The sequence below is a fragment of the Lontra canadensis genome, unplaced genomic scaffold (genome assembly GCF_010015895.1).
Source record: "Lontra canadensis isolate GAN:19392208 unplaced genomic scaffold, GSC_riverotter_1.0 scaffold45, whole genome shotgun sequence".
NCBI classification, from domain to species: Eukaryota; Metazoa; Chordata; class Mammalia; order Carnivora; family Mustelidae; genus Lontra; species Lontra canadensis.
In genome coordinates this window covers 12,299,081-12,325,826 of record NW_022631039.1, presented here as the reverse complement: position 1 = coordinate 12,325,826, position 26,746 = coordinate 12,299,081, and the positions used below count along the sequence as shown (strand labels likewise).

Genomic DNA, 26,746 nt, shown 5'->3' with positions numbered 1-26,746 from the left:
AGACAAAATACGGAGCTCTAAGTTATTTTCTCTGTGTGGTTACATCAGCAGCTTCATACAAAACTAGGTCCATTCATTCCAGGGTTGGGTTTCATTTTGTTCTTTTGCTTTCATTTTTTAATGACTGCTTTCTTGAAAAATCATTTTACTTTAAAAAGTTGTTAAAATATTTGAAATTTACTTTATTTTCCAACATGTAACTCATTCGCATGAGCTCAGAGTCAAAACCATGGAAAATGTCTATTTAGAAACATTCATATTCCTCTTTCCCCCTCTACCCTGTGGCCTCTGTCCCCCAAAAGTCCCATGTTAGATTTTCAGTTTACCCTTCCTTGTTTTGGGCAACATAAACAAATACACACACTTGTGTTCCTTGCTTCTCACTCCATTGGCCTGAAGGCGGGTCCTGAGGACCCCTACGCATCCCGCAGGCAGATTTTCCTTGTCCCTTCCTGCAAACGCAATCCTCCCAATGCCCACGTGCCAGGGCTCCCCCTGCAGTGCACACCCCTTGTCTTCCTGCTGTCATGAAGGACCAAACCCTAAGTGGCTCAAACAGCACTCGTGCACTAACTCATACTTCTATAGGTCACAGGGCCAACACAGGTTTCCTGGGCTACAATCAGGGTGTCGCTGGCCTTGTTCATTCATGTGTTGTCAGAATTCACCCCTTATGGTTCTAGAACCCAGCTGCCCATCACCATCCCCAGCATCCATGGCCACCATGTTCCTAGACCCGTGACCGTGCTTCCTTCACCCTCTGAGCCACCAGTGACAGATCCAGTCCTTCTCGGGCTTCGACTCCTCCTCCTCCTATCTGTGACTACCCTCCTTCCTATCTCGGCCACTGGCAGGGGACTCATGAACAGGCCAGACCCACCCAAATAATCCAGAATAATCTCCCTATTTCAAAGCACTTAACGGTAATCATATCTACAAAGTCAGGTAACTAGCACTCACAGGTCCTAGGAATTAGGGTGTGGAGTTCCCGGGTGGAGGTATTATTCTGCCTGAAAAGTTGTCTTCGGCCTTGAATCTTGAATCTTTTGGATGGATTCCTAGGAGTGGGATCACTAGATCTGACAATGAATATGTCAGATGAACATATAATTTCTCTAGACTTTAACAGATCCCTCTGCTGTAGGTGGAAACATGTTGCAGTCCCATCAGCAATATGTATGAATTTCTGCTATGCCAAGAACAAAAAAAAATAGAAGTCAGATTGATCATTTCTTGCATGCTTTTAGGTTGTCGGTGGCAGAAAGGTTCTCCCCACCCTCGAGTTAGGAAGGAATTCGCCTGACTTCTACCACCGCTGTCTTTTTTGCCATTTAGCTCCCCAACCATTTGGAATTCGACCTCATATATGGACTGAGGTATGAATCCATTTTTGTAATTTTGCAAATAGCTATGTGATTATCCCAAAGCCATTTAATAAAAAGTCCCATTTTTTTTCCCTCTTCCTGATTTATAATGTTAGATTCCCATAGGTACTTGGGTTTTTTTCTGAATTTTCTATTCTGTTCTATTAATCTGGTTACTCATGCACAAATGCCACATTTTTTAATTATAGAGGCTTTAAAATGTGTTTTTCGTATCTGGTAAGGTCTTCCTGACCCTTACCACCACACATGCACACCCCCTACCCTTGCCGTGCTTAGGATTTGTCTGGCTACTCTTGACGTCCTAGGATGGTGAGTCTTCTATTCAGGAACATGACACGTATACCCTTTCTAATTGCTTAAATCTACTTTTGTCAGCTGGTTTCTTCTTGGCAAAAGCACTGGGCTATCTATTACTACCCTTACTTCGTTCTGAAAAAATACAGGAAAAGTCAGGGGCCATCAGCATGGCTTGAAAACTTGTAGAAGGAGTGTGGGCTTTGCCTCAAGCAGACCTGTGCGTCCTTTGCCTTGCCCCCCTCTTTCCCTGCTCTGAAATCCTGGGCATATTTCTTAAGATCTTTGTGAGCCTTAATCTCCTCATCTGTGAAATGGGGTCAGTAGTACTATTTGCAAGATCACCATGAAGGTTAATTAATGTGTATATAACTTTAATTACATTTTCTAACATTCTGCTGGCATATAGGATCACAATTGATTTTTAAATATTTTTCTTATTTTAATGACTGGCACTAAGCTGCATCTCGGCCTTATGGGATGGGGTTGTAGCCAGAAAACTCTTGAGAATTCTCTTCTTATTTTATTAATTCTACCCTAGTTTTCAAAAGAAGGACAAAAGAAGTCCTATTGTCCATTAATCATGACCGTTTTTTCTCTTCTTTTGAAATCCTCTGTTTCTCTGTTTTTGTTCTTTTAATGTATTTATTCTGTAATCTTGATGGGGGGGGTGAGGTCCTCCTGTAGTGTATTGAACAGAAACAGTGACAGAACAGTGGTTGTTTCATTACTAACTTTCGAGAAATTCTGTTAAGGCTCTATCTTCACTTATGACATTTACAATATTTATGCTATGTTTTTTGTATTTATACCTAGCCTATATCAGGTTAAGACAACTCTTTTCTAATCCTGATTGCTAGGAGTTGTGGGGTTTTTGTTTGTTTTAGGATTTAAAAAAAAAATCATTCATGTTTATTTTTGTCAAAGTATTACTTTGTGTCTGTTGAGTCGTTTGCGGTTTTTCTTCTATCATCTGTTGGTAAGATGATGTACATTGATACTCTAGTGTCCAACCATTGCAGTGCTCCTGGGATAAACAGAGCTTGATCATGCTGGCTCTTTTGTTTGCTTTAGTTAGGAGCTGAAATTGTTGTTTTCATGTTTGTAAGTGAACTTGGACTTTTCTGGTTGTTGGTTTGGCTTTTAAGATCAATAGTTTATTTTCTCATTAGTTTTCATCAGCAAAGATTTGATTGCCCTCCAGGCAGGGTAAGAGGTGGGGCTGCTGACACAGAACTTAGACACAGACCAGCAGCCTCAAGGGCATCTTCCGAAGACGCTTTGGGTTTCCCAATCCTGGCTGAGCTTTAGCGAGTGGGATGGGGTGGAACATTGTCCTGTGGGTGAGAACTTCCGGGTGGCACAGTGAATTAAAGAGCCACGGTTCCTGTTGTGCTGGTGCCACTGTAGGGACTCTGGGCTCTGGGTCTCTGAGCAGGGCATAGGGATCTGGCATCTCCATGTCTCCTCCCGTGGGTTTAAAGGCTTCAGTTCCACAAGGGAGCATGGTCTGGGCAGGCTCCATGCCTTTCTCCAGGACTCATGCTCCCCCGGGGCCTGTGTGAGAGTGTCCCAGGTAGTGAAGGTCCTCGGTGCGGTGCCTGCAGTGACACAGACTCCCCAGGTGTGTGCCCCAGGCTGCTGCTCTCACCTCGACTCAGCTTGCCACCAGTGGTTAAAGTTCTAGCAGGAGTTTGAGATTTCCCTGAAGTTCATGTTTGCCTTTCACCTCGAGAGTATTTCAAAATTACAGAAAAGTCGTAAGAATACTACATAAAGTTCCCTTCACTCAGAGACCCCGTGCAAGTTTGGTCCGTTGGCCCAACGTGTCCTCAGTGGGAAAAGGATCCAGCCCAAGATGACACACTGCCACTGGGGTTGTCCCATCTCTCTAGTCTCCTTCAACCTGGATTAGTTCCCCGGCCAGTCCTTGATTTTGTGGGTGATTAATGATTTTGAGGGTGATAGCCCCTTCGTTTCCTGGAAGACTCCTCAATTTGACTTGTACATTTCTTTATGAGTAGAGTCAGGTCACCCATTTTTGGTTAGAATGTCACAGAAGTGATGCTGGGCTCTTCCCTTTGCATCCTGTTGGGCTGAATAAGACGTGGACGGGTCCTGTCACTGGTGGAGTTAATTTTGCTCACATGATTAAAATGGCGTCTGCCAGGTAGAGCTGCTTTCCCCTGCTTCACAGTTTGTAAGTCTTCTGTGGGGAGGTATTTTGAGACTCTTGAAAATCTCATTCCCCCTCCCACTCACATCCACTAGTTTAGTCATCCACTGAAATTTCTTGCCTGAAGTAATTAGTACAATGAGGGCGCCAAATAGCACCCTTTCTAATTCAGTCATTTCTTCTGTGTTTATTGTTTGGACTTTCCTGCTGGAGACAATTTTTCTCTTCCCATTTATTTATTCATTTATTTGTTGATATCAGTGTAGACGCACGGATCCCTATCTTACTTAACAGATTCATTATTTCCATTGGTGCTCTGACCCTCCTGCCTTTGCCCTCCCACCTGTTTTTCGTGTTCTCCTCACGTGCCTCCATTACTCTAAGCACACCCTTGCCTTCCAGCACAACAAAGTACTCTAGGCTCCTCTTCTTCTTGCTGCTCTGTTTTCAGCCATTTCTCCAAGGACCCTTGGGTCCTTTCAGTGGAGAGCGGTATTTAGAAACCAAGATCTGACCACTAGATGTGCTCACTGCCCCTGGATGTCCAGGCCTCCTCCAGTGCACAGAGCTAGGAAATACACACTCTTGGGCACACACATGTCTCCACCTCAGTCTATTTCTGTATCTGTCTGCATACACTGACAATCACTAGTTCATACCAGCACCTCCAAATACACTTCAGTAGCATCTATTTATGTAAGCCGCCCCTTTCCACATCGATACTAGCCTTTATTGGCTCCCACTCACCTCAGTTATTTATTGATTTGCCAAATCCCCCTGTAAGTGGGTAGTCCTCCCACCTGAGGGGGCTGCCACCTGCTTGGACACCTTTGCATGGGCCCCGACCCCACCTTCCCCCACCAGCTGCCCTAAAAATTGTACCATGCACTTTGAAGTCACCAAAATCTTAAGTTAATCATTATGTCTTAATTCTGAGACAGTCACACTTGTGATTATGTCCCTATTTCAAGTCCACTGTGTTTCTCTCTGTGCCCAGAGGCTGTGATTATTATAAGCACCTTCTCCCACAGGCAGTGCTCGCTTAGGTTTTGAGGTGGGTTTGACTACAGCTTCACTCTCGTCGGTCTCAAAAGACATCCCTTGCTCCCCAGCGCTCAGGCAGGCATCTGAGAAGACATCCATCATGCCTATCCAGCACTGCTCTGGCTTTGGGGCAGGAGGCTAAGCTTAAAGTTTATCTTGTCTGCCATATTGCTTGAACTGGAAGTCCCTTATAGCTATTCTCTCCAAAGTATTTTAAAATTAACTCAGCAAGCCTAAAAATTCTGGTAGTGGTATAGATCGTTTAAAATCCAAAGAGAATTTTTCATCCTGAAGCTCATTATCTGGATGATTTGTGTTTAAATGTTCCTAGAGAGTAAACAGTCATCTATAAACAGAAGCTCTGTTCCAAAGCCCAGAAGGTAAGGATTATAGACTTTTCCCAGGCTCCTTTGGACAGAGTCATGGGCAAGAAGAAGACAGAAGACAAGTCATGGGCATTTCACCACGTGGTGTGCTGGGAGCCCCCAGCTGGTTCTGTCACAGAGCTGGTGCGGCCTTCTCCAGTAACTGCTTGGCCACATGAAAAATGCCCTTTTCCTCAAACTTCCGGACTGACTCCTTCAACAGACTGCGACCCTGGTTTCTGTTGTCCCAGTCCATTCAGTTTGGGATGAACATGTTGGACCCGTTTTCAGTCGTATACTTAGTTATCCCAGGGAAATGTCATGATGATGTGGCAAAGGTTAGGATGAATATCCTTTTTTTTTTTTTCCTTTTGGCTGAACCAATCCTGCTTTTCTTTTTGCAACCTGTTCCTACTAATCTCGAAGACGTATTGCAGAGGGTATGCCTTTGGCCTTTCTTCAAATGCCTTGGCAGACACTCCACTGCTACTTCTCTACAAAGTCCTGACGGAATGTACCCCAACCCTCCCACGTCACCTACCAGTGCTCACTGGCCCTCATCCAGGGGAAGAACAGGTCTGCAGCCCCTCTTCCCCCTCCTACGGCCAGGACTCTGTCTGTGAGATCTTTCTGGAAACCCCATCCTGCCCCCTTCTGGGCATTTGCCACCATCCATGGATCACTGTCCGACTTGCCTCCCAGGAAAGGCCACAGACAAGTTCCCTGAGGCTACCTGGTGCCCAGATGAAGCAGTGACATGAGGGCAAATGGCCTTGAACCATTGAACCTTGAACCCCAGCTCTGCCACGTCCCAGCTGCACAACCACGAGCAAGCCACCCAGCTCAGGCTCTTGGGTTGTGAAGCAGGTATAGTCATACCTCCTCTGAGGGGTTGCGAGAGAATTGGAACACTTTGTCATATTTCTGATCTAAGATGAGCACGCCTTTGCTTTCTCTGGGCATGAGGTTTTGTACAAATGAAATCTGCTCTGGGCTGCAGTAGCTAGTGTCCCTGACCTGTGTATAAGATTGCCCCATGTCGAGTTCCCCCTGTGAAGCCTCCCTTCAGCTTACCAGCCACTTCTCTGAGAACATCTCAGTGGGTTCCACGGCCAAGTCAGGCTCCAACTTTCCTAAACTCAGAGCAACAGGGCTCTGGAGACTGTCACTGGGGTAGGCAAAGCCTCTGGACTATTCCTCACCTAATTCTCTTTGTATCGATGCTAGCTGAACCCAGGCTTTCTATGCCATAAGACTCCAGTGTTCTCTTGCCCTGCACCTGGCCACGAGCCAGAGTTCGTAGAGGAGTAAGAGGCCAGAGCACCAGGGCTGGTGAGGAGGCGGCCATCTGACGAGAGCACCAGGGCTGGTGAGGAGGCGGCCATCTGACGACTCGTCACACTGAAAGCAGGGGGTGATTTCAGAGTGAGCCCGGTGTGCTGGCAAAATGCGGGCAGAAGGTACTGCCCTGGTTTGGGGGTTGGTGGAGGCCCAGGAAGAAGACAATGTCTGCGCCCCATCTCCAGGTGCCGTGAACATCAGTCGGGACAGGCAATGGCCGAGCGGCCTTGTAGGTGTGAGGATTTGGCTCCTACCAAACACTTCGTGACAGGATACTGGTATTTTCTTCCCTTTGATCCACTTCTCAATCACATCATCTTTGCAGAAAAGTTTCCTTTAAATTCTGACTGCTTTGAAAGCACACAAGGAAGGTTGTATCACACTCGGCGTTCTCTCCAGTGAATTTTGGAAGAAAAGACCCTCATCCTTGGAGGAGCGCATTGCCAGGCCCTAGAGTAAGCCGACGCTCAGATGTAAGTTAAAGTTCTAGAAAGCAGCTTTTATAGGCATTTCTGGCTCAGTAATGCTTTGTTTAATTAGTAACCTCTGACTGTAGGTGAGCAAAACCTGTCCTCCTGCATTTTTATGGTGCACGTAGATGGGGAGAATGCAAATGTTTTATGTTTTCATTTGCCGCTCCTGTTTGCCTTCTCGGTCCCTCCATAAACCCCTGCCGTCTGCAGCCGTTCACTGTGCTCTAACAGCCGAAATAACATCGAGTCTCCTCCAAAGGCTGCTTCGAGCAGGTTTCCTGTAATGAAGGTACTAGTGGTACAGATAAAACTGTTTCCATTCCAAAAAGGGGAAGGGGAAGAAAAGCCCGCTTACTGCTTGTGTATAATGGCACCATTTTCTTAAAAGGACTTGTTTCAGAGAGCGTCATGGGCTAATAAAATAAAGTGCCAGTCTGCCGACTGCGGTCTCCGTGACTACAGAGCAGTGGGGATGGAGCAGGTCGGAGCACCCCAGATGCCCAGGGAGGCCCCCCATCCACGGCATTCCTGGAGGAAGTGGAGGTGCCGATTGACGTTCTCTACTTCCCAGGGCACTTCCCACCGAGGGACAGGATCGCGGGCTAATGAACAGACGGCCGGGCTTTGTTTTCTTTCCTGTGTGCTGGACGCCCACCTGTGAGTGTGGCCTCTCGAAGTGAACTTCTCCCGGCAGTGAGCCGCGGGGCAGGTGTCCAGGTGGACCAGTGTATCTCATTTCTCCTCTTCCAGGTAGAAGCCCATATAGCCTGGTTGTTTCCCTTCATGCCCAGGTTGCCAGGGCTTTAAAGTCAAGTGTGAAGCCCAAGAATTCTAGAACCGTTGCTCTCCTCCTCCACTCCCTTCAGCTGGATTTGCCTCCATTCTGCACTGTCGTCCACTCCCTGTGGCTCAGTCCTGCGCCACCCTGGAGCCTCAAGGAAAAGCAGCCGTGGCTCTGACAGATAGGGAGACACTCATGTCCCAGCCTTCCAGCGGGGGGCAAACGGCTGTCGGCCTCCGAAGAGACCAAAGTTATGAAGACCTTGCGTTTGAAAGTGGGAGGTGTGGCTCCTGTAAACTGTTGCTCGAAACCGTCCACTTGCCTATATACTATTTTCAGTGATTTCTTGCCCTCTAAGAATCCATCAGAGTGTTAAAGAGCAAATCTGGAGGCCAGGAGATCGGAGGTTTCTTGCAATAAGATACTCATAGTGGAAGCTTTGCCCTTGATCTTTGCAGGATGGGTGGGACCGGCGAGGATCCCTGTGGTTCATTCAGCCTCAGGCAAGGCTGCAAAGGGACAGGCTGAGCAGCAAAGCACAGTGCCAAAAAGCAGGCCCCTAGGGGCATTTGTGCAGAGCTGGCCTTGAGGCCACTGGGTGTGGGAGGGTCAATGGCTCCCACCGGCTGGCTGAGAGCGAAGACCACACACACCGGGACATGCAATGGGAAGAACTGGGCATTGAAAGCTCTAGCGTGGGACACACACATATAGAGCATTTAATAAATGGAACCTCGTGATAAAAATAATAAGGTCAAGGCAAGCGTTTGAGGAAAGACTGTGTTCTTGGGGAGGCTGCAGGGCCACACCCAGAAACACCTAGAAAGTCAAGCCAGTTCAGGGCAGGAGCTGCTCTGGCTCAGAGAGCCAAGGAGGGCTGAGTGTCCCCGTGATGGTAGGCCATGCCCCTTGGGAAGAGGCCCAGGCTCCCGGGGCCGGATCAGCCCGGCTCGAGCGCCCAGAGTGTCAGCTGAGAGTCAAGCTGGCAGTACTTAGAACTCACTCACACAGAACCCAAATCCCACAGCTTGAAAAATGTCAAGTCCAGCTCTCCCTGGAATGTCCAGGGCTGTGCATGGCAGGGGGCATTCCCAGCGGCACTCTGGGCTCGGAGACTTCCCCTGGCCTGGAGGGCGTGGGCCAGCCTGGGCCCCCAGCTCGCTGACATCCCACCTGCTCAGGAGGCAGACGAGCCAGGAGGGCCAGAAACTCTCACGCTGCTCCTCCTAGTCACAGAAAGGCTCTTCTCCCTGGGCTACAGAGTCTCCTGGGAACATAAGCCTGGTGAGACCGGGACCTCATCTGTCCTGTGGGCGCTCCCCTCCGGCCCAGAACAGGGTCTGCAACATGGAAGAAGGGTGCCCAGAGAAGCCTGTTGCCTGTGGGTCACGGCACAAACTCTAGGGACAGAGTTTCCCATGCTTTCAAAACATTTCCTTTCCTTATTTATCGGTCCACCTGCTCCTGTCACCGCTGACATTAGAAAGGCTTTCCAGTGTGTTCTGTCTCCTGCAGCGACAGAGGCCAGACATTTTTTGCCTCATCACTTCGAGATCTGCAGGTGGGAACTTCTGATCACTAATTCTCTCTCCCCTTTCCCTCATCGCGGAGGGAGGTTAGGGCCGTCGGTGGCCCTCTTCATCAGTATCTGTCAGCGTGTCGACTGTCATGAGCTCTGACTGTGGTGGAATTGCTTTGTCTTAATCGGAAGAAAAAGAGCGACTTTATTTCTGAATAGCCTGTTGAGTATGCAAAGGAGGGCTGTCACCCACTCTCTGGCTCCTTCAGCGATGACTCTGTCACCTGGATAAGAGGGACAACACCTCTGCCTAAGTGTCCGGGCACCGCGGTGAGAGGCGGCGGCAGCGTACACGCTCAGATTTTTCAAAATGCTTAGTGTCAGCTTGATTGTGCTTAATAACACCCTGACAATGACTCCTCTTTTATTTCTTGACCAATGTGGGAAATCTATAGAAGATGAACGGTTTGAACTGGTCTTCTTGTTCATTAGTCTATCAGATCCTTCTGTGTCCTCTTACTGGACTTTAAAAAATACCGCAGAGCCGAAAATACCGTAGTGCAAGGGACAATGCGGGTCGGTCTGAGGAAAACATTTTACCACAAATGTCATTTTCAGGAAATGGAGGTCGACGTATAGCTAAGTCACAACTGTCAAACCGAATTAAGTGTCATAAGAGAAATATTTTCCTATTCTTTTTGAGGACCACTCAGCATCTCTCATCCTAATTCTCATGTTGGATTTTTAGTTCACCCGTGTTTTGTTTTTCCGGTCGTCGGGTTTTGTATCTGTTTCACTCAGTCACCCATTTACCGTGCAAACATTTCTTAAGCACCTGCAGTGTTCCAGGTCTGGGGGCTCGTGCCCAGTGCCAGATTATAAAGAGCTCCAGAGCCTCCCAGGCTGGGGGACATGGGAGGGACAGCTGACCTGGAGTCTGGCCGATACAGATGACACCTGCTGCTGGAAGGGAGCCCGAAAGCAAGCAGGGGCCTGGCCAGAGCGGCCAAGGAAGGCTCCTGTGGATGCGAGGTTGCCGTGGGGTGAGGTAGGGTGAGCAGGCCTTAGGCAGGGAGGAGGGCGCTGGAGCCAAGAGCACGGTGGCATGAAAGGTAGAGTCACAAAGTTGCATGTGTCCTACTGTTGTAGAACCTAAACTCTCTTTTTATTCAGGCGGGGTGAGGCCAACAGGTCAGGAGATGACTCACCGCGAATAGAGTCCTACTCACAGTTTGCAGAAGAGGGCGCATGGGATTTCACGCGGGGAGGCAGCAGGGCCAGTGGGGAGGCAGCAGGGCCAGCCAGTCAGCAGGCAGAGGGAGGCCGCACGGTGGGCGAGAGCCTTCTCGCGGGTTACCCGGGAAGGAGCGGGCAAGGCAGGGGGAGCAGGCCCAGGATGGCTAGTTGGAGTAATTCCAGTGGCTCTAGGGCATAATGGCTATTTGTGTGGTCCCCGGCCCTGGGGAACTGGATGGGGGGACGGTCGCCCAAAGCTCTAGAGCCCCGGGGAGGAGGGTTGCAGTGTGGGCTCTGGGTCGGTGGTCTACATTTGCAAAGTGCATCACGGCGAGCTGTGGGCTGAGTTCTCCAGGGCCAGCAGAACTCTAGACATCAGGGACACTGGAAGCGGGGCGGGTGTATCTGCGGGGGAAGGTGGGGCGGCTGCTGAGTGGGTGTGTGAGCAGGTGGGATGGGAGACAGGAAGGCAAGCTGGAGCTCATAGGAACGGCCTGATTAGTTTCTGCCCAAGAGTGTCCTTGGGAAACTACCCCCGGGTATCACAGCACAGTGCCAGGCATCCGGGTGTCCCCTGCCCTTCACACCTCCCGTCCTGTCAGAGTCTCCTGGTGACATTTAGGGGATGTCATTGCTGTCCTTGCTTCACAGGCAAGGCCGAGGTCCTGGCATCACAAAGCAGGCAGCAGGCAGCAGGTAACAGGCGGTTCTCCTGGCCCCATGCCTGTCCTGCCATTCCCCTCGGGCCCCACTCCGAGCACAATGGAGCCCAAGTCCTCACTGGCATTTTGGCATCTTGAGAAGCAGCACAGGGAGGTGTGGGCATTTCCTGTGTGTCCTTGAGATGAGTTGGATCTGATGAGTGAGGAGGGACAGACACAGAGAAGGCCACTTGCACTTCAGAGATAAGGAGGGGCAGGTGCTGGGGACAGCAGCTCATCATCCCCCACGGCAGCTGGGACAGCCATGCCTCGAGGCAGCCATGCTCACAACCCAGGCTCCCGGACAGGGATTGTCAGGAGTGCACAGAGGGCCTATGGGAGAAACCTCTTCGCAGGAGGGGAGCACTTCATGGAAAAATTGTCCCTAGAAGGATTTTTTGGATGGGGATGCATTTGGGGACTGTGTATAAAGTGGGGGAGACCTGGAGAGCCCAGGGGAGGTGAGACAGGACTGGGTAACAGAGGGCACAGGTGAGGCCGGGGACAGCCTGGAGTGTGGGGTGGCAGGGAAGACCTTGCCCCCATGCCCAATCCGCCTTTATGGCCGCAGCAGCCCGAGGCTCACAGCATTCAGGGGCCTGTACCTGAGGGACACAAGCAGGTGTGCTGTGCAGGGTGACTGGCGAGGAGGGGGCTCCTTCCCGGAGGTACAAGTCAGGGCGCCATCAGACTGGTGGCTTTCCACCAGCTGGTCAGGGAGGCAAATCACCAGGCCAGTGACTGCCCTATGGATCCTACAGGCAGTGGTCAGCGGCCTGGACCTTTGGTCTTTTATAAGCAAGTCTCTCTTCTGTGTTTAACTCACTGAGCGAGACTATCAAAGTCATTCAAACAACAGGTCAGGAGCTTCTAAACCAGGGTCACATCACTGGAGTCAGACCGCTGTAAGAGGCAGTGGGGACCACCAGCACGGCGCAGAATGGGGGCACCAAGACGGGGCTCCAGGTTTTCCATCCTTGATGACAGAGGGCTGCGGGATCGTGACCAGATGACAGGAACCCAGACAGGGGTGCATCCTGGCAGGGAGAGAACAGGGGCCCTTGCAGGCCTGTGGGGTCCGAGGGACTCACTCAGAGATGGCCAGAACTTATCTAGTCCACCTGGCGGTCAGTAGGAGTGAAGGCCACATACAAGGGTCCGAGCCATCCGCGGAGGGAGGAGAGCGATGCAGAGGGAGACAGGAGGAGCGCCAGGACAGACCTGCAGGGAGATTTCATTTTGGGGTCACTGGAGGCAAAGGAGAGGAAACAGCTGGAAGGCCAGAGGAGGCCAAGAGAACCCAATGCTCTTGACGCCCCACATGGTAGAAGACTCAACCATCATTTCCCAATCCTCCCGAGTCTGAAGATGGAGAGGATGGTAAGCAATTAGGAAAGAATAAATAAATAACCAGCAAGCCCAGCTGTGAACAGGAGAGAGGCCTGGGGAACATGGCTCGGGTTTTTGCAAAGAACAAACCCTCCTTGGTCAGGTGTGCGGACAATCCCCCCATGACTGTGGGGCCTTTTGGAGAACTGGCCTTGGGCCTTGCTAAGGCCTCAGCCCCTTCCTGGTTGTGCATGACCTGCCAGCGGCACCATGCGGAGAGGCCCCGTCTGTCCCCCGTCCTCACTGGGGGGTTTCATTTGGCAGGGGCACTGGGGACAGCACTCAGAACAAGAGGGGACTTGGGAAGTGTGGAAGTTGCTTGACTCGCAAGTTTTCCTGCTGACACCAAAGTTTCGGCCAGCAGGGTGCTCTTGGCTTGGCAGGGTTCCATGGAATGAATTCTTGGAGAGTCTTTTTTCCCTCTCCTAGCTCTGGATGAAAGGAGAGCTGTCTCCTCCCGCCCGCCCGGCTCCATCCTCCCTCCTCTCCCAGAGAGCACAGATGCGGGTTCCCGGTTCCCGTGCTCCCTCTCCGTCTGCGGCTACCTTTCATGAGATGAGGTTAATGACCGTCCTCTGAGTAGCCACTTACCTCGTAGCCACCGGGGCCTCAGCGGGGTGTTGGAGGTCCTGCCCCGGGGAAGGCTGGCTTCCCCGCAACTCCTTGGAGGCCCCACTGACAGCAGAGGCTTTCCTAGGACAGACAAATCCAGCTCTGGTGGAAAAACCCACTTGGCAAGGGCAGGGGGTGGTCTGGGACCTCCCCCCACCAGGTATTAAATGAGTACCTGTGTCCAAAAGAGCCCACCCTCCCAGCCGAGCAGATGTGCCTGTCGGAGCCCTCAGGGAGGAACGTGGGCAGAGCAGCAAGTCCTGGGGTTTTAAGAAGGATAGCAGCTTCCTAATGGGTCCTAACGACCACCCCCTGATGCGCAGCATTTGAAATGTGTGGCATTTCTGCTTTTGTATTAAGTATTGTAAAGTGCTGTTTGTTAGCTTTAAAAGAAGCAGCAGAAGAAAAAACCCGTCAAAATCCCAGCTTCCCCATGGAGCTCTGATTTGTTTCATCTTTAAAGAGCTCTGTCACACTGTATGTCCAGTGCATCATTAGTGAACAGCCAGTTACTTCTGGAACACTCCATCATGACGGTTTTGAAATCTAACTAGAGAGCCAGAGGAGCCTAGCAAGTGTTAAAAAGACTTCTGTTTCTCACTAAGAAGAATTCTGGTCGCTTTAGATCAAAATGTAAACCTTTTATTATAGAAATGTAAGCACCCCATCCCCCCTTCAGAGGTCTATAAGTAAAATTACATTTTCGGTAATCATCTGCTTTCGGAGCTCAATGCAGGACAACCCATTTTCAATATCGATTTTGGAAACCGTGCACGTGTTCCCTCATGTTCCTTCGTCTGTGGAGCCAACAGCCTGGGCTGGAACCCTGGGGGAGATGCCAGGGCTACAGAGAGGAGTAAGACCCTGAACATGCCTGGGGGCTCTCACGCGGACAAAAGGGAGAACACACGTGGCAAGACACCTCGGAAGCAAGGCAGAGGGAGTGCTGCATGTCCTGTGGGTGAAATGCTGGAGGGGGGATGGCAAACTTTTCCTGTAAAGGGCCAGGCAGTTAATACTTCAGGCCTTCGGGCAGCTGGTCTCTGTGACAAACACACAGCTCTGCCACAGGAGCATGGAAATAGCCATTGGCGGGCAGTACACAAACCAACGAGTGTGGCCGTGTTCCAATAAAACTTTATTTACAACAACAGGAGGTGGGCCAGATTTGGCCCTCAGCCAGAGTGCACTGACTCCTAAGGCTCATCTGTCTTAAGAACTATAACTGTTCATCTTACTGTTTATGATTCGGCCGGGCTCTGTGAAGTTCGATGCAACCGTAGAGGAGATGGAAAGCCGCACGCCCAGAGGTTATGATCGCCGTGCTCTTGTAGCTGGCCTTACTTCTGACTTGGCCACCTTGTCGCAGCGTCCTCATTCGCGGACCCCCGTACTTTGAATCTGGTATTGTCTGAACCATTTCTAGACCCTTGCTGGTTCCCTCATCTGTGAGCAAAAGGAATCCTGGACACACACCATGTGTTTGTAAGAGAGTCGTGTCTTTAAGGGACTGTGACAGGTGGGAGGAGCGCTGTGTGTCAGGGACAGGGATGATGCCCTGATAGCACAGAGGTAGCAGCCTGGTGGGGGTGGGGGGGCAGAGCTGGGGGTGGTGGGGTGTGGGTCACAGAAGCTTCCCAGAGGCCCAGGTGCTCTGTGGATTCTGGAGGAGTTCACCAGCCACCAGGACAGGAGCAGGAGGGGGAGGCGCCCTCCAGAGAGATGGCAGAACATTCGCGAGCTACAGGTGTTTAAGGCTGAGTGACACCTCCCCAGAATGACAGACTGGCTTTGCAGGGAGAAGTGGCAGGAAGAGCCCAGAAGCTGTATGGGGCCACCTGGCCTCACCGCTCACTCGGCACACGTTCAAATCCAGGTTTTATACAAAAGAAGACAGAGTGCTCTGTGAGAAGGCGGGAAGTGTGACCTTGGGGTTCCCCAGCCATCAGTGTCAGCCCTACTGCTAGAGGCGGAACAGCAGCCCTGCCCTCAGCCAGCGGCCACCTTCACAGGAGGAGGAGGCTGGGGCTGGTGGAGGTGAGCAGGGCCCTGGCACTCCAGAAGGAGAGCCCTCCCTGCTCAGCGGCCCTCCACTGGGGGACCTCCTTCCCTGGGTAGGCTAAGTAGGAGTCCTCATCCAATGCCCCCCACCCCACGTCCTGGCGGCAGAGCTGTGGGCCAACCTGGCCCAAGACCCAAACGAGCCTGCTGCTTCATCCTGTCCTCCCTTCTCAAAGCCCCGCCACTGGCCCGGGAAGGAGGCCTTGCCAGTTCTCCACCCATCTTTACAGGCACGTGAGTGGAACGGGCTTGGGACCCAGTGCAGCTGACTGCTGCTGACCCCGCTGAGGCCACATGCCGAGCCCTGTCAACCATGGCAGCTGTGTGGCCAGGAGCAAGCCATGGCCGGGGAGGGGTGATGGCCACGGGGTCAGGGCAGCCACCCGGCCGGCAGATGGATGCCTCTAGGCCAGGGAGGCAACCAGGCAGGTGGAATGCCAACAGCCAGGGTCCAAGGCCAAGCACTTGCCACCACCACTCTGCTGTTTCTTAGCCTGGAGACATCCCTCTGCCCCAGGAGCTCAAAGAAAGCAACCACAGTTGGAGGGCTGAGGCTAGGGCACCTGGAGAGAGGAGGGGAGGGGAGTGGCTTTGCAAAAGCACAAGAGAGCTCCACGGTTCGGCTGGGGATTTGGCCAAAAAGCGGCACCGAGCATGCAGGTTTCCCCCACACGCAGGCAGACACGTAAAGACATGAAGGCACCAGGCAGCACAGGTGCCGCAGTGCCCAATGGCCACGAGCAGGTACCCATGGCTGGCGCTCGCCTCCATCCCTCAGTGTCCTGAGTACCCCACTCGCCTGCGCTCTCTCAGCCTGGGATCTGGCGGTAAATAAAAACTCTTGAACGGATTGCCCTGAAACTGAAGTTGGCTCTTCTTCCTTTTTTCTTTCCTTCTCCCTTTTTCCCCCCCAAACTTGTCTTCCAAGAACGAGTACATGTGCTCTGGTTCAGTCTCCCAGGGATCCCTTTCACTCAAAGGAGCTGCCTGTCACCTGGGACTCAGAAACCACCAGATCCTCCCGTGAGGCCCTGTCCGCAGGGCCTGCTGCTCAGTACAGGGCAGCTGAATTGTTAGCGTTTTGGCTTTAAGACCTTCATAAATCTTGTTCATGTATAGAGCAGCGATAACTGAGCAGAGAACGTGGTCCCAGCCCTCCCGCCCTCTCCACCTCCTCGCCCCGCTGCTGAGGGTTCAGAAGGTATTTGTGAGCTGTGCAGAGCCGAGACCGGCCCTCAGCCATTCATCCCACAGACTCCCACTGCATCTCCTGCGGGCTGGACACTGAGCCACACACAAGGCTCCCACGTGGACATTCGTGCGCTGCCCTGATGTCACACCTGCAGAGGGACTCACCTCCATCTGCCCAGCAGCGTTGCATGGACCCAGGCCATGGTTAGTGTTGGCCAGTCTTCCCCTGCCGGGCCTCTCCCACTTCACAGGCACAGTGGAGGCGGCAGGTGACGGCTGTGGGCCCTGGGGGCATGCAGTGCTGTCTGGGGCTGGCCTGGCCCTCCTGTTCTCCAAGACATGCTTCCGTGCCACCTGGATTGAGCCTCGATCTATGTCTGTTTTCTCCCTCTTTCATTTCTGTGTCTCTGAAGTGAGGGTCTGCAGGCTCCAGTGGGGGTCCCAGGGCTGAGGACTGGAGGATGCTGGCCGCCTTGTCCCCCCGTCACCAGCCAGTGGTGGAAACTGCTTCGTTTTCTGATTTCATTGCCCCCTTCAACTGCCTCGCTGCTTTCTGTCTCCCGGCTGCTCATGGACTCTGATCTCTAGGTCTTTTCTACCAAATGGTTCTGGCCAGTCGTCCCACATTTTAACACTTCTTATTAAAATTTATTTAATATATTTATTTGAGAGTGCACAAACAGAGAAGGCCAATATTGGGCTCGATCCCAGGACCCCAGGATCAGGACTTGAGCTCAAGGCAGATGCTTAACCCACTGAGCCACCCCATCCCGTTTGCTGTGTGCCACGTGCTCTGCCCTGAGCCGGGCATAGAGCCAACTCTGAGTGCAGACCCTCCGCAACCCCCGTGTCTACCTGGTTTTGGGGTCATCACCCCAAAGGGAAATGCTGTACCATTAAGCAGTGACTCCCAGCTCCCTCCTTCAGCCTCTGGCACCTGCCATCTGCAGTCTGACTCTGGATTTACCTATTCTGTGAATTTTATGAAGTAGAATCATATAAACATGGTCTTTAGGGTCTGGCTTCTTACACTTAGCCTCGTGTTTTCGAGGTTTGCCCATGCCGTAGACTGTAGGTGCCTGCGTCCCGCTAACTAGGACTCCCCCGTGTGGACACACCACAGTGTTCCTCTGTGCCTCCTGCGACCGGCCTTCGTGAGGCTTTCCCCTGTAGCCGCTGTGAAGAGAGCCGCCAGGAACAGAAGTGCTCGCGTGCTCCCTAGAGGACCAGCTTCTGGGTCATCCCAGCTGGACGCTGGGCGTGGACTCGCTGGCCCACAGGGTTATCCTCCGTCTAACTTTCTGAGGAACTGCCGACTGTGTCTGTGCTTTCAGTGCAGGCTGTTCCGAGCTTCGAGTTTGCACTTAGCTTCCTGGAGGAGGTGGGCCGCCCAGCTCTGTGTCTGCTTGGCCTCCTCCATGCCCTCCTGAACCTTTCTCCGGTTATCCAAGACTTTAAATTCTTAAGCCGTCCTCCAGCCACCTGGCCACTTGCCGAATGATCTCTCCGCAGATTTAATGAGCACATTTCTGCACTGTCATCTGACATATTTACAGAGCGTTAAAAGCAAAGAGGCCTGGGCTGACCCACCTCACCCCCGCTTGTTTGGCCTGAAACCCCCTCTGCGTTCCCAGCCTTCCCTCCACACGCGTCCGCCAGGTCCCCCAGAGCCACATGGCCTGCACAAGGCCACATGTGCCTGGCACAGGGATGCAGAAACCTGTGTTGGAGAATTAGGGCTTTCTTGGCTGGTATGAAGTCATGTTGTCTCCCTTCATGGCTCTCTTGACTTGGCCCGCTGGTCTGACTCCCAGGGCAGGGCCCAGTCTTTCTCTGTGCAAGGCCTGCGCTGGTTCTTTGGTGTGTGTTTGGGACAGAAATGGGCAGGGTGGGAAAGGGAGACACAGAGTCCGCTTGGTCAGTGTGTAGTGGAAATGGCTCTGGACCCTAAGTGGGATCCTGGCCAAGTCTTCTCTCTGGGCCTCTCTTTGAGTCCTTGCATGTCAACCAGGAGGAAGGGCAGGATGGCATGGGAGGTCCTCTCTCATGGTGGATTAGCCCTGGGGGGTTTGTTCCCAGAGACTTCATCCTCTAGGTCCTGACCTTGACGGGAATAGCAGGAGCCATATCTCCAGGGCTTAGTTGAGGGCGCGTGTGCAAGATCCAGTTATCTGCCCATGTCGGGGACACGCATGGCTCTGCCAGCCTGACACACACCAGGCAGCCACATGTCTTGTACATGGCCGTCTCCATGCCCCAGCTCATCCATCCCATATGAGCATCATCTTTCCCATAGGTTGGAGCCATCGGTGATGAGGAGGAGTGGGTCAGCCTCTACGAGGAGGAGAATGAGCCCGACGCCCAGATGTTGGAGATCCCAAACCTCACACCTTACACTCATTACAGGTGAGAGCAGCAGGTGATAAGCCACCACAGGAGGAAGGCTGGCAATGCCAACAGTTGGCTTCAACCCAGAAGAGCAAAACCCGATTCCATGCATATAACTGAGACATTTCCAAGAGGTATTAACAGTCCACTGAACCTTTGGAGCAAGACGCATGGCTGAGTACTATTTCCAGTGCAGACCCGATGCTGGCTCCGCAGCGCTCCAGCCATCAGCGCCAGCTGCAATGGCTCACTCTTCCACTGGGCTCAATACCAAGAGCCATGGGCAGCCGAGAGGTGGGGCTTTTCCCCACAAAGTCCACAACCACTTGGGACTATTAACATGCGTGCGTAAACAAAGCAGTCTTCCCTGGAACGTCCTTTCCTTCCCCCTCCTGGGATGCAGGAGTGGCGGGGCTCACTAATCAAGCACTTAACACGCCGTGTAACCTTTCGCTTCTTGATCCTGAAACCTATCCAGGCAGTAAATCCTTGGCTTTAACAAAGGGTAGCGTGATCACAAGCCGTTAGAGACATTATAACTTCCCGTAAGATCATTGACGGAGATGAAATTTCCAGTTATCACCAGATGTTGGGTTTGATAATGTCATTGTTCATAAGATCGGGGAGTAAAAGACTAAGAATGACTAATTCAGAGAGTAAAAGGTGACATTACATCTTCATGAAGAACATTTTCTTTTTGGTATAATACCAACATTAGAGCTTTTTAAAACAATGCCTAATGAGAGCTGCTGTTCAGCCTCTGTTCCTTGTGACATCCTCCCTGAGATCAGAGCAGATGGATCAAGGCCCCGTACACTTGTTTTTAGAGGAAAAAACATTTCTCAAACAGTGAGCTGCGGGGGCTCCAAGCTTACCCTGTGAAGCTGGTACCAGCTGTATCATCACGGCCAAGGTCAGAAACTGTGATTGGAGACCCCCATCATCTCCCAGCCCCTGTGGTGAATGCGCGTGTGTGCTCAGGGCATGTTTCCTGGGGAGAAGATCACTCCAAGTAATTGTACAAATAAATAGAGGAGAGAGAACCAAAAATATTAACCGAGGCTCTAAAGCACGTCCATCGCACCCTCATTCTGTAGGTAAGGAAATGGGGGCAAGTCTGATTTGCCTCAGGTCTCAGTTCCAATGGGGTCCGAGTCCTGGGGTGTGGGTTCTGGGGCCAGTGCTCCTCCCCTGAGCCAACAGAAAATGGGGTACAGGCACCCGTGCTCATTGAAACGACACCAGATTCTCAAGGCCATCATTTGGCTCCTTGCCCTCTGATCCCCAGCCTTACCCTAAACACAAGTCAACCAGTGGCATCTGATGACAGATTTCTGGCCATGTAACCCATTCAGTTATGCTTTGCTTGGGAATTTAAAATCTTTGCGTTGGAACAAATTTACCATTCCTTGGAGACTCTAGTGGGAAGGGCCAAATATGCAATTTGCATTTTTCATGAAACCCGGTAGAAAGAGGGCATCCTCGGGACAGCCTTCATGACACAGACACACAGCAGAACATCCTGAGAAGGTGGTGGGTTTTTGTTCTGTCTTTCCTGCAGAATAACTCTGTCTGCGGCTTTCCATCTAGGTTTCGCATGAGGCAAGTGAACGTCGTTGGTGCCAGCCCCTTTAGCCAGTCATCCCGAGTCATCCAGACCCTGCAGGCCCCCCCCGATGTGGCCCCCACCAGCGTCTCCGTGCGAACGGCCAGTGAGACCAGCCTGCGGCTCCGCTGGGTGGTGAGTTGGGGGTCGGAAGTTGGCTGCAGGGACAGTTGCCTGGAGTGTCCATGTCTGCACGTGAAGCCAGAGCTTAGGGGTCTCTCAGTCATGGCTTTGTCCTAGTCAGAGCTAATTAAACCAAAAAGTATTGCATTTCACAGTTGCTGTTGGGTCGCAGACCAGCCCAGGCGATCCTGCTAAGGAGTAGTAGCATTACTCACTGGCTTCTTGGACTGGAGGCGTCGTCTCTGGGGGAGGGAAGCCAGTGGTGCCGCAGGCCGGACCCATAAGTCCTTAAGCTGGGTGAGCGCGGAGCCAACACTCGGTGTTTGTAGGAGAAGCGGCTTGACATTTATTCAGAAACTTTCCCCCACAAAACTAAGCCAAAATGTATTAAAAGAAATTATGTCCAGCCCGAGTTACTGACAGGATTTCATTTAATTAACAGAAGAAGAGTTCCAGGGAACAACGTGGTAGAGGTTCTAAGACTATTCCCCCCGGAAAGTATTTTCCATGGACGGGGCCTGCTAAGACCGGCGGACGCTTGGGGACCTTGACGGGGTGGTTCTGAGATGTCGGCTCACCACGTGTGTCATTTGCTTCCAGCCGCTGCCTGATTCCCAGTACAACGGGAACCCCGAGTCGGTGGGCTACAGGATTAAGTACTGGCGCCCCGACCTCCAGGCGCCGGCGCTGGCGCAGGCCATCCACGACCGGCTGGAAAGGGAGTTCACCATCGAGGGGCTGGAGGAGTGGACGGAGTACGAGCTCCAGGTGCAGGCGTTCAACGCCATCGGGGCCGGGCCCTGGAGCGAGGCCGTGCGGGGCCGCACACGGGAGTCAGGTGAGGCAGAGGCTCAGCCCCGACCTGGGTCTCCCTGGAGATGGGGCTCCGTGTCCCCTGTCCCCACATCACATCTCAGTGACTCTGCCCCCCCATGTCTATGCCAGTATTTTCCTAACCCAGTAATTACGTCAATGTCGGTGGGAATTTCAGGAAAATGTCATTAGAGTCCAAGCCTCTAATTTGAAATTAATCATGGGTCTTACTGGGGGCTGGACTCATGGTATTATCTTTTAAATTTAGGTATGACTTTCACCCTTAATGATAGTAAGCAAGGATGTATAGTGATTCTGAGGGAGATCTTTATAACACAAGGCTCCGGACCTCCTCTTGACAAAGAAGTGTGTGGGAGGGGCTGAGACCATCTCCCCGGCACTAACAGTAGCCCCTCGAAGGTTCGATTGCCTTTGACACAGCAGAGCTTCATTTCAAGCTCATTATTGAGTAGGACGGGGTCCTGTTTGGCAGGGGGCTCATAATTCAGGGACCTAGACTCTGCTGTGCTATTGGCCCAATCCTTGTCCGGGCCCAGCTACCCGAGGAAGAAGAAGGAGCAAAGAGCGTACACCCCGGCCCCTAACACCTATCCACAAATGGCACGCACCCCTCTGCACAGAGCCACCAGGCTCGGGGTTACCGTTGGCACCCAGGGAGGAAAGGAAAAGTACTAAGTACTTCGGGTCAGCACTCAGTCGTCTTGGGCTGCAGTCTGGGCTGCAGTGAGTTCCCCTGATCTCTCAGGCTTTGCAGGCTAACCTGTGGTTTAGGGGACCCCTGCTAGCCTGGTTTGAGTTAGTGGAGTGACAAAGAGGGCTCCAGTCATGTTTAAAGACGCACAGTGACACAGACCAGTTCTTTCTACCTGGTCTGAAATGGCGAGGTTATCTCCTGAAGAGAAGGAAGCGTAGTGCTCCCCTTCCAAGAGGACCGATATTTGAAGAGGGGTTTGCCGGAGTAGCTGGGGCTGGCTCAGATGCCTTCCTGGCTTTCTTTCAGGCCGTAGATTTTATTACATTAGAAAGAAAAGATCGAGACACTACACTCAGCTTGTGGCTCTGTGCTCACATGGATTTCTAAAAAGCTCTATTCAGTCTTTGTGACAAAAAGGAGGACTTGAAACATTCTAAGGGGACTGTTCTAACCCCAGCAATAGGCAGAGCAAGAAAACATTAAAAAAAAAAAAACTTTGCTGTAAGTAACTAGAAAATTATGGACAAAATATCATTGAGATTTAGAATGTATTGATGTCCTCATAAGAAAACCAGAGGAAATCCCCAGAAGTCAGAGGCAGACAGGGACTGAACCCATAAGTGCTGCGCTGGTCCTGTGGCCACCCCGGGGTTGGCCTGGGAGGTGGACATCCATCCTAGAATCTTCGAGACTTGCAGCCAAGGATAGAAGTTTCAGCCACAAGTTTGCACAAGGCGGGGGGGGTGAGTTAGAATCAAGGTCTCTGCACACAGATGAGGCTCCTGAATGCTGTACCCCCATTGAAAGGAGAGACTGAAAATCTCTGCCCAGGGACAGGAAGTAGACAGGAAGTCCACCTGTCTACCCAGACTCTGAATAGGAAAAAAATGTAACTCTAAGTCCTGTGCCCAGCTCAGGTTTGAGTTTTGAATTTACTCTGTTGGGTCCAGAAACTCCTAGAAAAGAAACCAATGGAAAACTTCGTTCCAGATACCAAGAGCACAAGCCACAAAAGAAGAGACTTCACTAACACAAAAACCTCTGTGCTTCAAAGAACACCATAAAGTAAAAAAACAACAATTAAAAGCAGTCCCCCAATCATTGAAGGTATTTGCAAATCCTTCATCTGATAAAGGACCCATCTGATAAAGGCCAGACTTTCTGGGCAACCAAAGTAGGAAACATCTCTGGAGAGATACTGCCACAGCCAACTTGTCCCAAAGAAAAATCTGCTTTTAAAGATAAAGTCACAACTTTCAAACACACAAGGAAATACTCTGGTATGAGTAAGAGTAAGATCTTTTTTGTTTTAGGAAAGAAGGAAGAAAGGAAAGGAGGTAGGGAGGAAATAGGGCCTTGACTGCTTTAAAATACATAATAGTATGAAAGAGAATATGTAATAAGTATAAAATTACTTATATAAGTTATTTACTTATTTATATAAGTTTAAAATTATTAAAGACTTCCCGGTGTGAAATGAATAAGTTCTGAGTAATCTTATGTATAGCATCATCATCATAGTTAATAATACTGCATTATATACTTGAAAGTTGCCAGGAGAGTAGATCTTAAATGTTCTCACTACAAGAAAGGGACAATAATTTTGTGACCGATGGATGTGTTAGCTAATGTTATGGTGGTAGTCTCCTTGCAGTACATAAGTGTCTCAGATCAACATGTTGTACACATTAATCTTACACAATGTGGTGTATCAATTATATCCTGATAAGAACTGGAATAAATATAAAATAAGGCTGTAGTCTTAAATTATGAAAATAAAGCATTAAAACTTTAGGTAAAGTTGCCACTTTGGAAGCACTCTTTAAGAAAACAAATAGGACACAGCCACTGAAAATAAAATGCTACCATTAGGTAAAAAGCAGTTTAGATGCTGCTAAAGAGAAAATTACCAAACCGGAAACTAGGTATGAGTAAATAACTTAAAATATAGTACAAAGACACTGAGGCTGAAAACGTGACAGAGAGGTTAGAAGACATAAAGAATGGAATGAGAAGGCCCAACATATAACTAATAAGACTCAGAGGGGAAGGAGCGAGGAGATGAGAATGAGAAAATATAGGCAGATAATAGCCAAGAAGCTTGAGAACTGATACTTTATCAGACTGAAGAAAAGTGAATCTTGCACAGAATAAATAAAATAAATTCACACCGAAATACATTATGCTGCAACTGTAGAGCATGAAAACCAAAGAAAATTTTGAAAACACTTGGAGGGAAGGCATCTTACCTACAGAAGACAAGACAATTTGAAGCCAACTTCTCAAGAACAGTGGAGGCCAGAGGACAATGGAACAATGGAATCATAATGGAATGAGAATAATCTTGAAGGAGCTGAGGGAAAATAACTGTTAACCTCAAGTGTTACACGCAGCTAAATTACTTTTCAAGGATTTTGTTCCGGAAACTGTAAGCTAAATAACACATAAGGTTGAATAAAATGTAATAAAAATGGAAAATAATACTGTTTTGTTAGGTTTCCAAAGAACACTCTCAAAAGACAAACTCATGGCAAAATTGCTGAGGTGAGACTATATTTTTGTAGAAATCTGTTCAGCTGCTGCAAAGCTCCCTTTACAGTGGTCAGGAGAATGCTGGGGAGATCACTCTAGGCGTCAGCTCACCCCAGATGCTTGCTTCTAGCTCTGTTCCCTTCAGACCATCTTGCGTTGCCTCCTACCCTATAACTCTGAGGAAACTCTCTTGAATGATATTGTTTTTGTAGGCATTTCTGTGTTTTAGTTAATATCAAGGTGCAGCTTTGGTATTAAAAAAAAAAAGGCACGATGAGTTTGTTTTTGTCTTGGTTGACAGAAACGACACATATTTTTGCACAACTAAAGGACAATCATAGGCTGGAACTAGGCCCCCAAAACTAACTGCATCGATTTCATCATTTGCTTATTGAGAAAGTTTCTGGTCTCAAAATTGTCTTTGCAATGTAAGTTCTGCTTTATGCTCACACATTCTTTCTTATTTTGAGGGTTCTGGCTTACAGAAAATTATTTTTTGGCTTTTAATGGGGTGTTTGTTCAATTAGAAGAGTTTTGGTTCTCCAGATGTTTTCATCACACTGAATAATAGGGTTATTGATCTTCATTTCAAGATGAGATGACTCAGACTTCAGACTTTTGGGGTACAGGAAAAGTGGGCTCCTAGGACCCCTCTTGGGCTGACCTCTCCACCAAGAGTACTGGCGCTCAGACATTGGTCCCCCCAACCTGGGGCCTTCTCTGGCATGCCTTCCAATGTTGCTGGTCCTTTGGGGCTTCAGCACCTCCACCTTTGAACAGTGCTTCCAGAACTTCCTACTGGGGCAACCCTTCACCTCTGACAAGCAGGCCCCTCCCCATTGCAGCAACGTTGATGTCTTACCTTCCCTGGTCCAGCAGAGGAATCGCCCCTTCCTAGAACAGATCCTGCCAGGCACCCCTCAGCCCGTGGGGGTGGGTAGGAGAGAGCAGGTGTTGCAAGGCCCAGGGGTGGAGTGCAGCTGATGGCTAGGCAAGGCGGGGAGGGAGCCGATGGGGAAAATAGAACTGTAGACGAATGTCTTGTGGAGATGGCCACACAGGGGTCCTCTCATATGCCATAGTCATGGCCGTACAGAAAGCTGGTGTGGGGAGCACAGAGCAGAACATCTTGAACCACATTGAAATGACGTTTCCCATTTTGAAGTATGCTCTAACTAGCTTTGTGACATCCTCTGATTTATTATGATATAAGGATAAATGAGGCCCTAAACATCAAAAAACTGAGCCGTGAGGAATCCTGGAGAGAGAGCGAATGAAGAAAAGAGAAGCATTTTAATCAGGATTGTTCTTCATGAAAGGAATCTCTAACACTGTCCCCAGATGCAAGATGGCAGTTTGGAAAGGAAGTCGAATCTACCTCGAAACAGATAATGGAAAAGATTTTTCTTTTCCTACCAAATCTTAAAACCACAGATACTTTGTAACTAAATGGCCGATGGGATCCCAGTGAGATCTGAATCCACTGACACAGAATCCCAAGCATGGCCTTTTTCTGTGGCTCCGTCCTTGGACACACAGCCGAGCTCCTGGTGCCCCATTCAGTCATCCCACTCACTGGGTGGCCTTCCTTCTCTGGGGCAGTGGATGCCCTTCAGGACACGGATGTGCATATTACCACACCCTAGAAAATCAGTGTGATCTGTAGATCCGTGGTAAGGACTGAGCACTCACCGTGTCATACATGGGCCTGCAGGAAACCATTACGGATTAGAGAGGCGGACGCGTTGTGTTGCTATGACAACAGTCTCTCTCTCTTACAGGCAGGGACGGTTCTTAGAACGCAGCACTGCTGTCGTGGGCACGCAGCACCTTTGGAGTTCTCATCTTACTCTAAATAGAGTCTGATAAATTGTCAGCTTGCCTGTTCTTCGAGTGGTCATGACTCAGTTCACAGTTGAATCAAGGTAGCCAAGTAACCCTTGTTTCTTGAACACAATAAGCATATGTGTGAGCGATGTCCTGGGGTGACTGCCGTGGCAG

At 50.4% G+C, this 26,746-nt stretch overlaps 1 protein-coding gene across 1 annotated transcript in view; it reads left to right on the top strand.

Annotated features, from left to right (window-relative positions):
* Window positions 1-26,746, top strand: part of SDK1 (sidekick cell adhesion molecule 1) — a 230,773-nt gene that overhangs the window by 104,770 nt on the left and 99,257 nt on the right. The window contains exons 18-20 of the mRNA XM_032872773.1: window positions 18,865-18,974; window positions 20,547-20,697; window positions 21,286-21,523. Coding sequence (XP_032728664.1) covers window positions 18,865-18,974; window positions 20,547-20,697; window positions 21,286-21,523 — 499 coding nt within the window. The remainder of the gene's footprint in view (window positions 1-18,864; window positions 18,975-20,546; window positions 20,698-21,285; window positions 21,524-26,746) is intronic.